The 19,774-nt window shown below is 38.3% G+C and overlaps 1 protein-coding gene across 1 annotated transcript in view; it reads left to right on the top strand.

Moving 5' to 3' along the window:
- LOC110057524 (transcription elongation factor SPT5-like) overlaps nucleotides 1-19,774 on the top strand; it is a 21,107-nt gene extending 1,333 nt beyond the window's left edge. The window contains exons 2-31 of the mRNA XM_089277399.1: nucleotides 270-420; nucleotides 1,016-1,084; nucleotides 1,240-1,277; nucleotides 3,745-3,773; nucleotides 4,246-4,308; nucleotides 5,358-5,420; nucleotides 5,524-5,554; nucleotides 6,295-6,363; nucleotides 6,515-6,601; nucleotides 7,187-7,351; nucleotides 8,549-8,578; nucleotides 9,016-9,081; nucleotides 9,804-9,871; nucleotides 10,302-10,404; nucleotides 10,683-10,758; nucleotides 11,526-11,689; nucleotides 12,330-12,485; nucleotides 12,699-12,796; nucleotides 12,896-12,965; nucleotides 13,523-13,597; nucleotides 13,986-14,036; nucleotides 14,211-14,336; nucleotides 14,910-14,985; nucleotides 15,078-15,206; nucleotides 15,603-15,708; nucleotides 16,321-16,460; nucleotides 16,555-16,709; nucleotides 17,279-17,551; nucleotides 18,269-18,409; nucleotides 18,610-19,774. Coding sequence (XP_089133525.1) covers nucleotides 270-420; nucleotides 1,016-1,084; nucleotides 1,240-1,277; nucleotides 3,745-3,773; nucleotides 4,246-4,308; nucleotides 5,358-5,420; nucleotides 5,524-5,554; nucleotides 6,295-6,363; nucleotides 6,515-6,601; nucleotides 7,187-7,351; nucleotides 8,549-8,578; nucleotides 9,016-9,081; nucleotides 9,804-9,871; nucleotides 10,302-10,404; nucleotides 10,683-10,758; nucleotides 11,526-11,689; nucleotides 12,330-12,485; nucleotides 12,699-12,796; nucleotides 12,896-12,965; nucleotides 13,523-13,597; nucleotides 13,986-14,036; nucleotides 14,211-14,336; nucleotides 14,910-14,985; nucleotides 15,078-15,206; nucleotides 15,603-15,708; nucleotides 16,321-16,460; nucleotides 16,555-16,709; nucleotides 17,279-17,551; nucleotides 18,269-18,409; nucleotides 18,610-18,759 — 3,018 coding nt within the window. The 3' untranslated portion in view covers nucleotides 18,760-19,774. The remainder of the gene's footprint in view (nucleotides 1-269; nucleotides 421-1,015; nucleotides 1,085-1,239; nucleotides 1,278-3,744; nucleotides 3,774-4,245; nucleotides 4,309-5,357; nucleotides 5,421-5,523; nucleotides 5,555-6,294; nucleotides 6,364-6,514; nucleotides 6,602-7,186; nucleotides 7,352-8,548; nucleotides 8,579-9,015; nucleotides 9,082-9,803; nucleotides 9,872-10,301; nucleotides 10,405-10,682; nucleotides 10,759-11,525; nucleotides 11,690-12,329; nucleotides 12,486-12,698; nucleotides 12,797-12,895; nucleotides 12,966-13,522; nucleotides 13,598-13,985; nucleotides 14,037-14,210; nucleotides 14,337-14,909; nucleotides 14,986-15,077; nucleotides 15,207-15,602; nucleotides 15,709-16,320; nucleotides 16,461-16,554; nucleotides 16,710-17,278; nucleotides 17,552-18,268; nucleotides 18,410-18,609) is intronic.

Below are 19,774 nucleotides of genomic sequence, written 5' to 3'. Positions count from 1 at the left end.
ATTTATGGTCTTCAAAGGAAAAGGTAATTTTCAGTATACATGTAGTCTCCCATATCAACTATGAAGATTGCAGTCAACCAATTTTGATTTCAGCTAGCTCATAAAATGTTTTTTAGGGCCAATGTAACCTGAGATCCATTTGCAATCCCCATAGCCAGCTTACTCAGTGTAAATATTAATTTTACTAAATCACAAATAGCTCCTTTACACAGAACCATAGCATTTAACTGCCTAATTCACAAGACATATCCATGATCATCAATTTACAGGAAGGTGAAGATATCACCAGGGAAGAGGATGATGATGATGAGGAGGAGGAGGATGAAGATGAAGATGAATATGATGATGAAGATGAATTTGAAGATGATAGACGACGCAGGAAGAGAAGGCGTCAAACTGGTTTTATATTAGAGGAAGCAGGTTTGTGTTCTTTGACACTGAAGTTGATCTTGTAAAGCTGTGGTTTACATGTAAATTATGTTTTTGCCATGAAATTTTGCAGACCAGTTTGATTTTTAGATCCCTTTGTTTCGGGTGATAATACCAAACTTGAAACAAGGGAAAATGATTTCAAAGTTGTATGAAAAATTTTAAATACCGAAAAATGTTATATGATGACAGTTATGGGAGCATTCTTTTATTGTTTTTGTGGTATAAATTGTTTTGAAAAGAAATTGTCAGTAGTACGTGTTGAGTATATTGCAGTTACATGTAGCTTTGGATGGTTGATGCAGTGCATGTAGTTGGATAAAAATCACCAAAAATGTCACAAAATTCAATTTTGCATGGTCATTAGCAATTTTCCTTAAACAGACTTTTTGTGTCATCTAATGGTATTTAATATAGTAGAGGTAGAGTTGTGTCACTGTTGTTTGCAAAGCTTTAAATTCATGCAGAAACATTTTGCTTTAAATATTGGAAAACTTATTCCTTGCAGATTGACCTACACATAGCAGGCAGATGTCATTTTTACAAAATACAAATATGTTGATGCACAGTTTTCTGTCTTTTATAGATGTTGATGATGATTATGATGAAGATGGTGAACAAGCTGAAGATGGATATCATGACTTAATTGATACAAGTATGAAACAAAATAAATGATATCATTTAATGGCTACAAGTAATATTTTGTATGTAAAACTGCAGCTATGACTATTTGATTTTTGTGCTCTTCAAAGTAGAATTTTTTTCCTTATCTTAAGAAAGCAAATAATTTATTTCTTTTGTCTGGCTTAGCTGAACGAGATGATGAATCACTTGATGCTGATTTGTCGGTGAGGAAAACAGAACAGTAACTTAGTTCTTTTATATTGATCTGTTGTCAGACAAATTTGTAATACTTCATGTTTAATGCCTAACAGTAAACAAGGATGATGTCTTGAGGGGAATCAAATACAGGTCTAAAGATATATTAAATAAATAATTATTACGTATCAATACCCATAAAGACATGAGAGATCATCACATTTATGTATCGAAATTGGCTTAAGGTGGATTCAAACCCATGGCCTCTGTGACACCAACATAGTGGTCTTGGGTTTCAATCTCCTTCAAGCCTTAATTGTTTTCGGGCTTCTTTTCACAACTGCCCGAGTTGTTCATCTACACTGTACCTGCATCGAGTGCAATAATATCTGATGTTTTTAGATTTTTATCCTGAAGTTCAAATGTATGATTTTCCGTAATATTATTGTACAGTGAAACTTGTATTAGGTGGACCCCATATTACGCGGCATCCTCTATTAAGGTTACAGTATACCTTTGGGTCGGCAATTTTCTTCAAATTTGGATTTTTGGGTCAAAATAGTGGTCAAAGAATAATCTCTAATTTCTGAAAAAAATTTTTGAAAAAGGCTAAATATTGGCGGAGAAATGGTGGTTTTACGTTTTCACCAGAAGTAAAAGTTTACCTCTTGATTGACAGCCCTATGGCGCATATGCAATCAACCGAGACGATTTTCGCGGGAATTACCTATATGGATGTCACGAATTGACTACTCAGTTGATCAGCATTGTTGTTCTGACTACCCAGCATTTTTTATATTAGGCGTGTCTCTATTAAGTTATAAGTAAACATAGACCACGTTTAAACCATGGACCGGTTCGGAAAAGCGAAAACAGCGAAGAACGAATGAAAATACATCAATGAGTGAAGAAGCGAAAGTTCGCCACGCGGATGAAGCTATAGTTATCGTATAAGGTGGGCAAATATTTGTGGTAAGAGAAAAGAAAGGTTCAGTAAAAATTTCGGAACTTGACAGCAATAACAGGGATGCTGACAGAGACTCTTCTGATGAGTCCAATATCAACGAATCGTTGGACTCATTGAGACCATTTGAAATATTATCCATGCACAGTTGCCCACACACAGTTGCTCTCCGCGCTGTCTTTTGTTTGTTTCCTTTGCTCAGCCACTCTAGCATTCGTATCCTTTGTAGTCTTCCCCATTTTGCCAGACCAGCTTCAAGAAAAACCGAGCTACAGAAAAATTATCTCTCTGCTTTCGGTTCCTTGAGCGCATTTCGAAACACAAGAGTTTTTTAGAGATTTGCGCGTAAATTTCACCAGGAGGTTAACGGTAATAAACTTTCCCTACACTGATTGGCTTAGTTATCTGAGAACCCAGTTGAAAGCGTTTGTGGGTGAAGTTTGTTTACGAAGCAGAAAATTTTTCTTAGCGCTGTTTTCTCGAATAAATTTTTTCACTTGAAGCAGACACTTTAAAGAGTTATAACTCAAAGGGAATTTGTTCAATTGCTCTTAAATTTGGACAGTGGCTAGTTTAACATATAAACTACAAAAGCGTGTCTGGGAATTGTTAATTTCGAAATACTTTGCCTTCGAGAGCGATTTTTGTACGATCACTCCACATTTTTTTAATCCTATTTCGAAAATGTTCCGTAACTTTTTACTGCAATTGAATATGCCAAAACGCAGACGCGTTTTTTAAGCACTTTGGGCCCTGAAACTGAGGAAAAAGTTAAATTGGCGAAAAACGAAATTCGCTTTGACTTGTAGCTTTCGAAAGGTGATTCGGGCGCTCACATTTAGTGATCGTGAAAAATTTGACAATTCATTTTCTTTCAAAATTCTTGGTATACTGGTAGTTTGATAGCCAGCTCCATAAGCTTTAATTTGATATAGGGGTTTAGGTATCTATAGCTTAAACTGCACGCGCTACATCGCTTGCGCGCGAGACACCCCTGAAGGTATACTGTAACCTTAAGTGGACACCAGCTTGAGTGCCAAAATTTTCTTCCCACGTTTACTATAAAATAAACCTGCATTCAGCGTACACGTCTGTTAAGCAGACGTGGACACCAATATTAAGCCATTTTGCTGCACAAAACCTGCAATAAGCAGACATTTCAAGGGCTTTTTGTTTCTGAAAGTTCAGCTCAGACTCCTTTAACATTGTTCAGCGATGTCATCTTAAAGCTAAGTGATTATTCCAGATTGATGCATTGACTGACTGGACATGTTATGAGCAGTCTTTGATCTTACACCATGTTACACTGAGTTACAAAAGGGTTAATAATTAAATATTATTGCACAATATATTAGAACCTGTTAAGAGCGGACACCCTATATTCAGCGGACACTAGTGAGGGTCCCAAGGGTGTCCGCTTAATACAGGTTTCACTGTAATTATAAATGTATCAATACCATTACATTTCAAGCATGTTCAGAGAAGTCACTTTGATTAAGAAACAATCTTTAATCGAACGTCTTCTTTTTAAGGGTGCCAGACGTTTACAGCAGATGCTTGGGTATGTTCAGCTGTAATATCTAGATAGCAAACATTTTCATAGCACAGTCACCACAGTGAAACCCCATTAATCTGGTCATCAACGGACCTCATAAATCTGGCTGCATTAACAGTGTGGTCATAATCAAGGGGTTCAAATACTGGCCAGAATAAAGTAGCAATAATAATGAAGTGGCCTTATGAAAGGGTTAGCTGTAAGGCAGGTTTCCACTGTGTATACATATTGTTTGATTTCATGTGATGTAATCTCCATACTTGATTTTAGTTCATAAGAGTTACTGCATTCATGTACTGGTACAATTGAATTACATGCAGATTTTTTTTTTTCATCACTAATAAGTAGTTTTCACATTTCTTTAATGACTACATGTACCATGCGAAGAATACCACCTGATAATTTCTCAAATCTACATTAACATGTCTTAAAACTAGAGAGACTTGATAATGAGGCAAAGATTTAATGAATTTGTTAGGGATAAAAATGCAGAGGAATTAGAGGCGTATTACAAGAAAAAGTTTGCAGAGACCTCAGACAGGTGAGAACTGTTATTTAACCTTGTTAATATGTGAATTATCTGTATTGGTTTTACTTCCTATATCATCAAACATCATAGAAATTGATAACAGATCATAACTTTATGCTCTGACCTGTTTGAGTGACTTGTCTAGGATATTTTGATGGAGGTGTGGTGGCCTCATGGTGAATGCATTCCCTCTGGTTCAAGTGGTCTGTGTTTGAACCCTGGCCAGGGACATTGTGTTGTGTTCCTGGACAAGACACTTTACTCTCACAGTGCTCTCCTATCCAGAGGGGGAGTAGAGATACTCCCAATTGCTTCATGCTACAGAAACTGGAAATAAGCACCAGCCTTGGAGGGACACTTAACCTTTTACCATCTACGATACTTTGAAGAGAATTTGGTGGCCCATGAGCTCATTTTCATTTTTAATACTGTACTTTCAATCAAATTTTTTGTCAAGCAGCACCTTGTTTAGGTAGACATATTTCCCCACGAGGGTCATAGTCATGATACAGAGCACGCACTTGGACAATCCTCTACTAAGCAGGGGTTATGAAGGGTAAATTCTAGCTTTGCAAGGTGTCCAGACTAATATTATTTCTGCAAGCCTAGGTTTCCTCAGCCTTGTAAAAGAAATTGAGATTGTCAAGAGAAAGGTGCAAAAACAAAAGATGTTGATACATGTACCTCTAAGACACTTGACTTGACAAAGGTTTTTTATTTCATTCTGCTCATGTTGTCATTCGAAATGAGCAAATGAGCACTAAATAAAATCTAACTGAAACAAACTAAAACATCTGGACAAGCTTCCAACCCTTTGACCAAGACACTTGTAAATGCACACTTTAAGAACATGGCTCTAAGGTCTGCATTCACTGAAGGTTTGGCTATCCAGCACTACGTTTTTGTGGGTACATTGGGAACAAAGTGAGGATTTGCTTGACTCGGGAATGATGCTTTCAACACTCAGTGCTCAAGAATTGCTATTTTTTTTACTAGTTGTCTTCTATGTAGTGAATATACAACTGAAATCTTACTGTGCTCTTACTGTATTCTCTCAACAGATATAGAGATGACTATGAATTGCGACCTGAAATTCAACAACAGAGTCTCCTTCCAGGTGTCAAGTAAGTTACCCACATACAGCTAAAATGTGTTCTTTGTGTGGCAGAGACATCTTAAGTTTGCCAATTTCACTTTTTATCTTTCCCTTTTGTCATTCATCAACAGAGACCCAAACTTATGGACTGTGAAATGTAAGGTGAGCCTCAGTAACAGTAAAGTCCTCAGACTCCTTCAAACATTAATCATAATGACTGCTGTTGAGGTAGTATGAAAGGCTGCATAATTATATCTTGTGGTTCAATATTACCCTTGGTACATTTTGTTATTTGCCTTTGTTTCTCATCCATGATAATATATCACCATGCACCAGAACAAAAGAAAATATTCTTATGGTAAAATTAGGCCACAGTATAATAATTATTATACATTTCAGAGAATTCCATGTCTAATCTGGTCATTGTCAGTGTGGTAGCAGGGGGGAGTAGAAATACTCCTAATTGTTAGGAGTAGATGGGCCATCAGACTTCAATGCAGAGCTTACCCTTCAGCTTCTCAATGAAATAATTTTCCTTGATCACTGTGCAGTATTTTGAGATATACTGTACAGGAGGCACAGTAACCTCATGGTTAGTGTGCTTGTTCCCGGATCGAGCGGTCCGGGTTCGAGCCCTGGTTAGGGACATTGTGTTGTGTTCTCGGGCAAGACACTTAACTCTCACAGTGCCTCTCTCCACCCAGGAGTATAAATGGGTACCGGCGAATTGTTGGGGAAGCCTACCAAATTACGGGAGAGTGACCTGTGATGGACTAGCATCCCGTTCAGGGGGAGTAGAAATACTCCTAGTCACTTCATGCTACAGAAACCAGGATAAGCTCTGGCAGCTATGAGCCAGTCAGCTCCAAGGCTTCACTTACTGTACATAATTAATTCTACAGATTGGAGAGGAGAAGTCCACAGTGATTGGTTTAATGAGAAAAGCTATTGCCCAGCAATTTACAGATGAGGTAAGTAAACTGAGGCAATTCCTTGCTTCCTTCCTACATTGTACTTCTACTTGTGTGACACTGATATATGTTACATGTATATATGAATTTGGGCTTTGTAAATTTATAAACTTTGTACTTATACAGTAATGACTTTTGGGTTTGTTGACAGCCTCTACAGATCAAGTCTGCTGTTGCTGTGGAGGGACTTAAAGGATATATCTACATTGAGGCTTACAAACAGACTCATGTCAAGCAGGTAAAAATAATACAAAAAGAATTACGGTTGATTTATGGAAAGTTTATGGCCAGTTTTGACCAATCAGTGATCAGTCTTTTAAGTATCAGCTTGTTTACCTCCCAGTCACTTTCTTTTGCTCATAGTGGGTGTCTACCAGATCAACTCATAGATAATTGACTTGTACATATTTATCAATTACAAAAAGTACATCTTGATGAAAAATTCCTAGCTTAGTTTTCAATCAATGAAAGATTACTCCCCGTATAAAAAACAAAATGACCTTTAATGTAGTCTAATATATGTAACCCCTCATGAATGCCATAAAATATGGTATAGAATTTTAGTAGTCCCTTTAAACACTCACTATTATTAATATTCTTTGGATCATAGGTATTCCTAAATATTTGGATTTTTTGGGAAAATGAAAACCCTTAAAGATAGAGTATACATAAATATGCACTCTGACTCTTGATACTTCAAGGAAAAACAAATTAAAGCAAATGAAATGAAAGAGGTCACATCATTGTAATTAAATCTATGAAGTCAAAGAGTGTTTGAATTAAATACTTCAAATTAAAAAGTCGTGATATTGTTTTCATTTAGGCCATTGAGGGGTTTGGTACACTGCGACTTGGCAAATGGCAACAAATGATGGTTCCAATCAAAGAAATGACTGATGTAATGAAAGTTGTCAAAGAGGTTGTGTCTGTCAAACCTAAACAGTGGGTCAGATTGAAGCGAGGAATTTACAAGGATGATCTTGCACAGGTATGTGTATGTTACATCAAGGTTTGTTGACTGCAGGGTCTGACAAATATTAGGCCTGGATGCCCAGGACAAGTTCAAAAGAATACCAGGCAAGTGTTTTATTTCTAGGAAAAGCCTGCTGGGCCATAGTGCAATAAATTATAGATATCCAAGTATTAAATGTTTACCTTGAGAAATTCCCATTGAAGCCTTTCGAAATGCAATAAATATGTATCACTTTTTTTTGACTTTTTGATCGCCATTTTACATCTCTTCATGAGTTTCATACTCAGTACTTTCCAAAGTAAACCTCTGAAGGCCTGGCTGCTATACCCCTGATAACATGTCTTTCTGCCATATCATGGATCAAAGTTAAAGGTATAATTTATGGATACGTTTGTCAGGAAATCCTGCAACACTGTTTGTACTCCGGGTACAACAAAGCGAAAGGCGAAAGGTGTTGAATACAACAAGGAATATGATGCGAAGAAATACACATGAGTGTTCCAACCGAAATGGTTGAGCTGTAAATTAAGTCACCTTTCGTGATGTTGCTGTTACCAATAATCTCACACTGTGGTCCCAAAACAATCCTCTTTAACTTTTATTGAGACTCATAGTAGAAATAAAAGACAACTTCAGGTTCTGTGTTTGTAGTTTATTCATAACATCACTCAGATGCATTGTTATGGCTCCTAAACTATAAATGTGAATTGATTTTGCTACAGTTCAATGAATCGCTTGTCCTATACCATTATTAACTGGGACAACTAGCTCATTCTGCTGGGCAAGTGATTTTGACATGCCACTTGTCCAGGGACAAGTTTTGTCAAAAATATTTGTCGGACCCTGTTGAGTTGTGATAGATTTATTATGATAATAGAACTGGGTTGTGTTCCTGTGGCTAGCCACTCAGAATATGTCAGAATGTATATAGGCTTGGTCAATAAAGGATATATTATATGGCTTTCTGGGAAATTTTTCTTGCGGGACACAGTGGGTAGTCCAGGACAGGCACAATAGCTCAGGTAGCCAATCACTGTGCTGGATTTGGTTCATCTTGTCTGCTCATCAAGCTAGCCATATAATAAAAATTGCTACTCCTTAGAAATGCTGTTATGGTCTTTTTTATGATCAACCCCACACATTGTCAAAACACAAGCCAGGTTGATTAATTGATTCAGTTATCTGTAATGTCTGTGGTGTTTTTGTCTGCAGGTTGATTTTGTCAACACAGCAAGAAATCAGGTAGAAAACTGTAATATTATTGCTTGAGAAGAAATTTATCTAATGAACTACAAAGTTAAAAGTTAGAAAATCTGATACAAATGTTGAAGGGGTAACAGAATTTTCAACAGACTAGCAAGGAGGGACAGAAGTTGTAATACTCGCCATATTCCTGTAGCACTTAAGATTCTGGGATTATGCACAGGAAATCCTGTTGAGCCACAAATTTTTTTTTGTCAAAACTGTGACACTGTTAATAATAGTTGAAATTTGTGCTTTGCTCTTCCTTGTCATCAAAGGCTTGTGCTGAGTGAATCAACAATAATATTAAACCCTGAGAGTGTCTCTCTTGGCTAACAGCTTCTTTGCAGTGCAATGTTCAGGTTCTTTTAGAATCTTAATGTGTAATTATAATAACTACTAATGATTGTTACATTGCATGCTGTTGTTGTTTGTAGGTGACATTGAAGATGATTCCAAGAATAGACTACACTAGAATGAGAGGCTTAGCTAAATCAGCAGAGGTACAGTGTACTACTACTGACACCCTTTAAATTCTAATGTGCAGTTCCAGAAAATTACTCCCCCACAGAAGGGTTTGGAATTTCCTGAGGGGTTGGGTTTTATAAAAGATCCCTTCCACGGAGGAGGTATGGATACATGTATTTCTGGAACTACGCAATTTGGTTTTAGAGAGGCAAGAGATGTCAGTACTTACAGTCATAAATATTGTTTGGCTACAACCCATGATGAATTCCCACAGGCATGTGTTTTTACTGTGAAATTGTTGGGAATGTCTCAACAGTATTGTCTGAGATTTTACATGAACATGCTGGCTACCATTATTTTACAGAGTGAGGGGCAATATAAAATTTGAAATTGTGAACTGATTAAATTATTTTAACATGGCCTGGAAGGTCAAAACCATTGCCCAGAACTCAGTAGAGACTGTCTTTCCAGCCCAGTCAGTAATGTTGGAGGTACCATCCTGAGTAGTGGGACCAGGTAGCTTATTGTGTAAGTGTACAATGTACATTTATTTTGACTGGGTTGAACCCTGTCCTGATTTAGAAATTTTACTCACCATGATCTCAAATATTAAAAGACAAATCAGAAGTTGGGTACTACTTTGTTTAAGTTTTGTGTTAGTCTCCTCATTTCTGCTATTGGCTGTGCGTGAAGCCTGAAGTCATGTTTTGAGAATGTTGTACTTAGAACTTGATGTTCATGTATGTTAATTTTAAAGGATGCTGCTGAGAAGAGAAAAAAGAAAAGAAAACCACCTCAAAAACTGTTTGATGCTGATGCTATCAGGTAAATATTTTTTATGTTAATTTTAAACCTTTTCATTAGAAATAATTGTTATGCCTCCCATCTCAAACACGTTTTCCCTTTAGAGAAGAACATGTCATGTGTCGTCGTCGGTCAAAACTCACTAACTGCGGAGGGCAAACAAAACTCAGTCACTCCCGAGGAAAACAAAAACTTGAACTTTCGACTCGCACATGATCAGAGCATCCACCTTGAAACCATGGCAAATTTAAGTCGTAGTCTGCATCAAGCATATCAGTTTTTCGCAGTTCTATTTTTGTGTTGGCCGCACAAGGGCCAGTCATTAAGTGCTAATTACTTTTTGAGGATAGCAAATATCTAACAGACTGCGCGTCTGCAAAGGCAATATTTCTTGATAAACAACTTTAGGAGGAAGTGGTATTGCTAATCTTGCTTATCTTGTTCTAAACAGAGGCATTGGGGGAGACATAGGACAGGATGGAGACTTCATGATCTTTGAAGGCAGTCGGTATCGTGGTGGCTTCATGTACAAGACACTGGCCATGTCTGCAATTGTAAGCTTTTTCATTTTCAGCTTTCTAATTTACTGTTGGCAGCTCCTTTTCGTGACTGAAACAGAACATCCAGCAATAAGTACTAGCCAATTAAAGGAAATTTGGGATGGGGAAAAAGCACTCATTACAGGAAAGTCAAGTGATTTATCTGCTGGATTCATTGGCTTGATGGTGCAATCCAAAGCTTAAACAATGGAAATCAAATTACTTTATAAATCTGTTGCACTGAACCAAGTTATCTTAGATTTGGCAATGATAACGTTGTTTCTGTTTATCAGGTTGTGGAGGGCATCAAGCCAACTTTGCTGGAACTTCAGAAATTTGAAACAGCACCTGAAGATGTTGAACTAGAAGGTAATTGTTAATGTGACCCACCTCTTAAGATAAACCCTTAGACTATTTAAAATGCAGTATACAATGTTAATTGTAAAGTAAAGGATAACTTATTAATTAGGTGGTGCTACTAATTAACAATTAGATTACAAGCTCGAGGTTTCTATGAGGTGATAGTTGATGAGGCTGAAGGCCTCATCAACTATTAACTCATAGTAATTTAGAGTGAATAATCTAATTGTTTTAGTAGCCTTTTTACTTAAATTTTCTTCAACTAACCATTTCCAATTGTTTTTGTACATCGTATTTAACTTTATGCTTTAGAATCATCATATACATTTAGCAAAAAAATTGCATTTGATAATGGGGACAAGATGAGGCAGAAATTTCATGAGCTGGTCTTTATATTTCTTTTAAAATGTTTTTCTAGATCTTCTTTTATCTAAAGTAAAGGAGAAACATTAAGTGTCACAGTACAAGGACATTCTTAGGGTGGGAAGCATCATTTAAGATTGTTTGGAGAACTTTTTAGCCTTTTTTTTGAATATGCTGCTCTTGTAATCTGGATTTCTTCAGTTGAAGCCTCCATCTTATCACTAGATTGTTAATAGTCCGGTCCAAATCTGTTCCACGTCTTTCATATGCTAAGCAAAGTCAACTGGTTAACTGATTACCGACTGGGCTTTTTTGATGTCTTGTGAATGTAATACAGTGTAGATGTATTTGGCTACAAAGTATAAAATTAATAAAACAAGGAGCGTCCCATTATATTTGATTTTTGGTTTCAGTTCCTACGAAAAGTTTCAAGGAGGGATCAGATGAGGAAAGACATACTTTTGTAACTGGTGATGTGGTAGAAGTTGCTGAGGGTGATCTGGCAAATTTGAAAGGCACAGTACTTAGCATTGATGGAAACAAAGTCACCATCATGCCAAAACACGATGACTTGAAGGTTTGAATGTTGATTTTTTTTTTTTTACACATCTTGCAAAAGCACGATCTAAATTCATTTTTTTGCAATTGACACCTCATTCTGGATAGCCTTGTGACAAATTAGTTTGTTCTACAGTGTACTTGAATCTGGCAGTTGGTAAATATTTTACTGAAGTACAATCACTGTAGCATTAATTTTGTTTGCTTGCCAAAGAAGTCACTGTGCTTCAGCGCATTCAGCTACAAAAACTTAATGACAAACCATAGACTGCAACTTTAGTAATAATGTCTTGTAGCTTAAAACTAGAAGATACTTGAGCTAGAAAGGATCCAATTTACCAAAGATACTAGCTGTCCATAAAACAGAACAGAGGGTTATCATGGATACCTATGTGCTCTGCTCTAGGCTCATATCTCGCCCATCTCCTCCATCCCTGGGCGCCTTTCCCAAGCTCATTAACTGGCATTGAGTTTAATAGAAAAGATACTAGCTGTCCATAGAACAGAACAGAAGGAAATACAGCTTGGAAATTTTAGCAGAAAAAGTTGTAGATGACCTGGAAGTTTGGTCTTCTTTGTTGCTGTACTGCATCAAGGGTATGCTGCTGTCTTGTGTCAAACAAAATGCCGATGCACATTGTTATCACTTGATGTTGTAGGATCCTTTAGAGTTCATGGCACATGAGCTACAGAAGCATTTCAAGATGGGTGATCATGTGAAAGTTATAGGTGGTCGATATGAGGGTGATACAGGCTTGATTGTTAGAGTTGAAGACAACATGGTGGTCCTTTTTGCTGATCTTACCATGCATGAGGTGAGTAAAGTGCTGAATTCCTTAAAATAGAAAACTAATTTAAGCACTTTTAAAAAGCATTTGTACATTTTTTTTTTCTTTGCATATAGAGAAGTAGCCTTTGATGCAGACACTCTTTGGGCTAGGCACACAATCTTCTGCATCTGAGTTGGAGGCTTAGTACTAGAGAAGAGACCATTGTAAATGTTTTTATCTCTGTTCTTGGTGTTTCAGCTCAAGGTTTTGCCCAAAGATCTTCAGCTGTGTACAGAGAGAAGCAGTGGAGTGGACTCCATGGGACAGCACCAGTGGGGTGATATGGTGCAGCTAGAGTAAGTTTATTAGAGCTATGTACAGCAATTCAGCAAGTTAACTGTCGTCGTTTTGGTGATAAGTAGATGCAACTTGCCTTCTGTTGTTTATTTTTGCAGTCCACAGACAGTAGGAGTTATCATCCGTCTGGATAGAGACATGTTCGCAGTGTTGAACCAACATGGAAAAGTAAGTCTTCAACAGCTAATATGGCTCATTTTAAATCGGTGAACCCCTGTAAGCTTTTAGCCATGTCCTGTCAGCATGCCCTAACAATGGATGTGCTTTGTCCAGAGCAAAACACAGGACAAAAAATCTTCTGGAACTCATATTGAAAACCATGGCTACAAACTTAAACCTGTCACGAGTTACATTCAGTGCGTTACATCCAGTGTGCTCTACCACTTTACACTTTATGAGTTCATTTGTTAAAATGGTAGCTTGCATTATGGGCAGGATTTCTGGCGAGAGTTCTTCGGCGGTAGAGCCCTGTATCTACAAGCATGTTATCAGACTAGAAGAATGGGTACCAACCCTCTCAGGGAATTGACTGAGCCTGCAGACCAAATACCCCAGCCCACTACCCCTATGGAGTCACGGTGAAAAGTGAAAGTGTGGACCAAATGCCACCAGTGAGGTTTTTAAGGCAACTGTATCTCCCATGACAACTAAATAAGAAGCAACTCGCCGGATGGTCGGACTAAAAGAGTTAGCTAATGATCCTGTCCGTGCTGCTTTGATTTCAGGTGATTCAAGTCAAACACCAAGCAGTGGGGAGAAGAAAAGAAAACAAAAATGCTGTGGCACTGGATTCTGAGCAGGTTTGAATTCTATCGTCATGCAGCACCCAGCACCAGACACAGGAAAATGTTGATTTCTGTTTTTTTCCTTAGGCTCTGTCCACACTTTGCCGGGGGAATTTAAAAACGGAGCTCTTCTTCTTCGGTTAGGGCTTCCGTTCACACTAATCCATCACGAAAACGGAGCTTTTTGAAAATGCTCTTGAGACCAGAATAATTTGAAAACGGAGCTTTTTGTTTTAGTGTGGATGGAAAACATTTTGAAAATGGAGCTTTTCGAAAATGATGACGTTGCAATGCTTTCAATCAATTTTGAAGCTTCATGCATTTTCTAGTGTGGATGGAAATCATTTGATGCATTTTCTTGTTTGAAATTCTTGTTAATTCTATACTTGTTGCTATTTTTTAGAACACTGTGCAAGTCAGAGATATAGTTAAAGTCATTGAAGGGCCACATGCTGTAAGTACCACTATCTCTAACACTTGCAAACTCATGTAAGCAAAAATCTTCTTGTTTGATGTCCTGCCATTTTGTTCTAATGCAGATATGTCACCAGCCAGCAGACTTTTAAATTAAGCCGAGACTTGTCAACTTTTAGTGCTTATTGCTTGAAACTTTGCTTTTCTTTTTCAGGGTCTGCAAGGAGAGATCAAGCATCTTTACCGCAGCTTTGCATTCTTATCCTCTAAGATGGTGATAGAGAACGGTGGGATCATCGTGTGCAGGACAAAACACCTTGTACTGGCGGGGGGTGGGAAGGTAAAGAATAATCAAACATTCTCCTGTTAACTCTGTTTGGGAGGGTGGGAAGAGTAAAATGTATGTGGGGCAGGGATAGGGAGGAAAACAGTCAAGGAAAAGAGATGTTACCTCATTACGCCAGGTCTAACAATAAAAAAGGATATGCATTACTGTAAAAATCCGCGTATAAGAACCAAGGTTTTTTCAAGTTAGCCTCCATAGGTTCTTATATAAATGGTGTTTACTGTGAAATTAGGCTACCTAGGTTCTTAATCAGGTTCTTAATTTTTGTTTTTTTTAAAATGAACAACTTGTGCTCGTGGAGGTGGCCTTTATATTGTATCATTTACAGAACATTATTGTGGTGTTATAACACTGCCTGTGTTCTGACTAGTTTTTGTTACCTTTTTTTGTATCGCATGTGATTTAAAGAAACTGTATGTTTTGAAAATAAGAACCTGTATTGAGATTTTAGCCTAGAATGGTTCTTATGTGAAGGGTGGTTAACTGGGTAATTTTATCCTCACAGGTTTTTAAAGTTTAGGTTTTTGTAAGTTGGTTTTTATTGTATTTCATTTTTTCTTTTTTCAGGCAGCTTCAAATACTTTGGGAATCAGCGGATTTGCTCCAGCCTCCCCAAGAATAACAAGTCCAGCCAGAGAAGGAGGTGAGCTCTCCAGCCAGTTGTTAGATTTGCTATAAGCAATGGTACAAATCATTTTAGACAAACCTGCTAACAGCCAGCTTTTGTTCTGTCAGCTGGTGGAGGTGCTGGTGGCCGCGGTGGACAGAGAGGAGGCATGGGACGAGGTCGAGGTCGAGGCCGTGGAGGTCGTGATATGTCTCTTATTTCACAGACAGTGCGAATTTCACAGGGTCCTTATAAAGGTAAATGACAGTGACGTTTGTTGTTAGAGCGTGGTGACAGCTGTTTATAGGAACGAATGTCGGTAAAGTTTTAACTCTGGCAATAGGAGTACCAATGCTCACTAGTCTTGTAGTAGATTTCTTGGGAAGGAGTTTGTTTCACTGTAAAAGGGGTTAGATATATAAATAATCTTTGTTTAAACACGGTTAAAAATTCGGCAGCTAAAACTACTAATAACTAATAGTGAAAATAATTAAATAAAAAAAAGCTGCTTTCCACGAATGCCATGCCTTGTACATCTCTTTTGAGTAAGCGTTTAAACTGCCTCAGGGACTCTGCTTCCCTTAAGTCACAAGGAAGACTGTTCCAAAGAATAAGAAATGATGGCTAGTATTTGCTTTATTGTTTGCTTGCAGGATATGTTGGTATAGTGAAAGATGCTACAGAAACAACTGCTCGTGTTGAGCTTCACAGCAGTGTAAAGACCATCTCGGTGGATAGGATGAGGCTCAGCATTGTTGGGTAAGTTTTTTTTTTATTCTTTTATTAAAACTCACTTTTATGTCCCATCTTTCATTCTACAGTTGCGTACTTACCCTTAAAAGGTTTACAATCTTGGGTTTATTCCTTGAAACACCCCCCTCCCCCCGGTCAGTGTAATGGGGCGGTTATGCCATAGTGTTACTGTTTTTATGCTGTCACCGTTTGAGGCCTTGACTTTCAAACTACTTAAGACCCTTAAAGGAGCTCAGTCACGTTATTTTGAGTTATTTTGGCCTCGAACAAAGTTTTAAATTACCTCTAATTACCTTTAAACTGAAGGAAACCTGAAAATAGTAGTTTATTAAGATAAAAAAAACACCAAAGAGATAACAAAAAACCATAAAGGAGCAAGGATGGTTAACGATGGAGAAGATTCGCACGGATTACAAATGACGAACTTGAAAAATTTAGGCTAACCTTTCGAAGATGCGTTAATCGTGATGTAGCTTCTTTAAGACTACAGCGGTAAATTTTGGTGCGTTTAGCCCGAAAAGCTTGAAAATCCAAACTATACTAGGGCCTATACAAATTATAACAAGGGAATAGGATTTGATTACTTAGCTGATATTTATTTATCGTTTCATTACACAGTGGTCCATCCAGTCGAGGCAGCTCAGTCCACAGCAAGACTCCAATGTATGGATCCCAGACCCCCATGTACGGCTCTCAGACTCCTATGCATGGTTCACGGACTCCCATGTATGGTTCCCAGACTCCAACTCATGGTGATGGTAAGACGAAAACAATATGGCTGCTTTTTCTGTGGGTACGTCTTGTAAGATACCATATGATTAAGCTCGGTTCAATTTTTTGTCTCATTAACAGGAAGTCGCACACCTCATTATGGTTCCATGACACCATCCCACGATCCTTCACGCACCCCACTTCACGGAGGAGCCTGGGATCCAACCCAGCCAAATACTCCTGCACGCAATGAGGATTATGATTACAACTTTGACACGTCAACCCCCTCCCCTGGGGTAAGTAGTGGCATTCTGTGCTGCAATCAGATTTTGTTATTCATCAGTGAAGACGAATACTTATTGCACAAACAATTAGAACATCTCGTTTTGTTGCACTCAATTCCCGTTCCAGAGAATTGGACTAAACAATAATTCTCAATCAGTCACACTTGATCGTCGGGGTTGGCTCGTGTTCGAGCATCAATTTCTTCTAACAGTACGGTCTTCTCTTCTTTGATGGCCTCGGAGGTGGCTTAGCAGGCTTAGAATTTGTGAGGGCATTGAGGTCACGGGAGGGCGAGTGGCTGCAAGGTGGCGTATTTGTTCTTCACGTTTGTCTTCGGCTTTACGGCTCCGTTCTGGTTCAAACATGGCAGTCCCGGTGGAAATGAACTGTCGGCAGCCGGATCGATTTGCCGCTGTTGTCTCCCATGTCCTCGGATCAAGTCCAGTTTTCTTGAAAGTACCGCAAAAGGAAACCCATTCATTGCTGAAGATTTCTGTTTCAAAGATATTATTTTGTAGTCTCTGGTTATTCTAGTCTATGTCCTCCAGTGATGTTAAGTTATCTTTTCCTCATAATGCAGGTTTATGGAACACCCAATCCAGCCACTCCCGGGGGTTACGGAGGACCGTATACCCCCAACACCCCCGGCGGGGGAATGTACGGCTCGGAGCCTAGCTATTCACCGTATACGCAGTCTCCATCTCCCGCCGGCTTTGGTAATCCCATGACACCTGGAAGCATTGCTCCCGTATCACCAGCGTATAATCCGCTCACACCTGGGGCAGGCATGGAAGAGACACAAGCTGACTGGGTTACTACTGATATTGAAGTGCGAATCAATGAAAATCATGAGGTAAGCTCGTTAATCTTGTTCTGTTGTCAAGTAACGTTACGGAGGCATCCTACGCTTGTAATGTACCAAGGCATCTTGGATTCAGGTTTATAGCGTTTCAAAGGAAAATGCCATAACAGTGGAACCCCGCCTTAATGCAGTCACCAATGGGCCATGGAAACTTGGCCGTATTAACGTGGTGGCCGTTAAGGGGTAGGGTCATTTTACGACTGGTCTATCTTTAAGTGTCGTCTTGACAGATATGTCACAACTGTTCTTCTAAATAACTGTTCTTTTATAAGCAATCCAATTATTAATGAAGTTGAAACTTCGATCAGTACATACAGTATTCACCATGGAAAGAGCTGGTTTGAGTGGCTGTATTGACGGGGTAAAATTGTAAAAGATTATACAGGTTGGGATTTCAGAATGTGGCCGTTGACCTTATGAACGGGGTCTTAATAAGAAAATGTATGGGCGTTTCACCAGGGCAAGAAAGCCTGGCTGTAACAACGAGGTGAACGTAAGGCGGGGTTTCACTGTAAAATATTTGAACAGTGGCATTACGTTCAATGGCAGTTGCCCTTAAGTTGCTTTCGTTTGTCTTAGAATTAGCTAGTGACGTGATGGTTGAGAAGCGATTTTTTGCGTCTTACCTATTCTAACTGCTTTTCTCACTTCCGTGGTACTTCTCCCGCCTCACTTTTGATCACGTGATTTACGCATTGTTATTTCCAGGACCCACAGTTGATGGACAAAAAGGGCGTGGTCAGAACTGTATCCGGGAACACGTGCACAGTTTATCTTTACGATGAGAAGCGTGACGTCAGCGTCTCTATTAACAACGTAGATCCTGGTGAACCGGTTAAACAGGATAAGGTATGCTGCCACACGTCGTATAATTTATACATTTATAATTTATACCGTAGCGCTTATTGCTGTCCTAAGAACCACAAAAAAATGCTCCAAACGCGAAACGTTGTTCAAACGTTGCCGAGCACAAGCGGAGCAGGCCTAGACTGCATTACTTGTGATGTTTGTTTGTGTCTTACGGTATCGTATCTTGTTTGTATTTTCAGGTGAAAGTGATCTTTGGTGATGACCGTGAGCGTGTAGGGACTCTAATCAATATTGATGACCCAGACGGAATTATTAAGATGGATCAGACTGATCAACTCAAGATTCTACCGCTCAAATTCCTTGCTAAACTTGGTCCGACAAATATTTGAACTCCCGCTAAACAGTTGTGACTGTGTTGACTTACAATAAACTGTTGCATGTTCTCTGTTGTATGTTCTCTGCATGCTTTCTGTTCTCTGTTGTAGAGTTAATAATAATAATAACATTTGTAATGCGCAAATTTCATAAAATGTTCAAATGCGCATGACGAGATTAAAAACGGAATAAAAAGGCTAAAAAGCTAAAATTACAATTAAAAGTAAACTTACAATGATTTTAAAAAGCTTAAATTACAATTAAAAGTAAACTTACAATAACAAAAACAACTATGATAAAAATGCATGACGGAAAAGGTGAGTTTTTAGCTTGACTTTAAAAATAGTAACAGTGCTGGTGCTTCTTATGTCAAATGGTAGCGCATTCCAAAGTTTCGGTGCAGCACAGGTAAAAGAACGGTCACTTACTGTAGCTTTTGATTTAAAAGGCGGATAACTAGGTAAAAGTTTATCGCTAGAATTCCTTAGATTATATTTGGATGGGAGCCTAAGAGAAGCAAGAGACGATAAATAAGTAGGCGTTAAAAAAATTAAGAATCTTAAAAGTAATTTAAAGTATTTTAAACTCGATTCTGTATCTAATTGGTAACCAGTGTAAGTCATAAATAAGAGGCGTTACATTGCAAAATTTCTGTTCTTTAAAAATCAGTCTGGCGCAGGCATTCTGTACTCGTTGCAGTTTATTTAACAAGCAATCTGGTAGTCCATATAAAAGACCATTGCAGTAGTCAAGGCGACTTGTTATGAATGCATGGACAAGAGTTCAGACAAGGATAAACAGAAAGGATCAAATATTCCTCTACTTGAGTAATGCAATGAGAGGACGAGGCGCATTCTTACTCCTCAATGGTAATGAAGGCTAAGCTGGCATATTAGTTGTTCTTTTGTTGACCAATAAACTCAAAAGTAACCGAATGGAGGATCGCGATCTCTCTTGTTAAGCGAAATATGCGAGCTAACAGCCAGTGGAAGTTGACTTGTATACACAATAAAATCCTAGTTAAATATA

This window comes from Orbicella faveolata, unplaced genomic scaffold (assembly GCF_042242905.1).
Source record: "Orbicella faveolata isolate gen_17 unplaced genomic scaffold, um_ofav_v1 contig_46, whole genome shotgun sequence".
In the NCBI taxonomy this organism is placed as follows: Eukaryota; Metazoa; Cnidaria; class Anthozoa; order Scleractinia; family Merulinidae; genus Orbicella; species Orbicella faveolata.
This window is presented reverse-complemented; position numbering and strand designations above follow the sequence as displayed.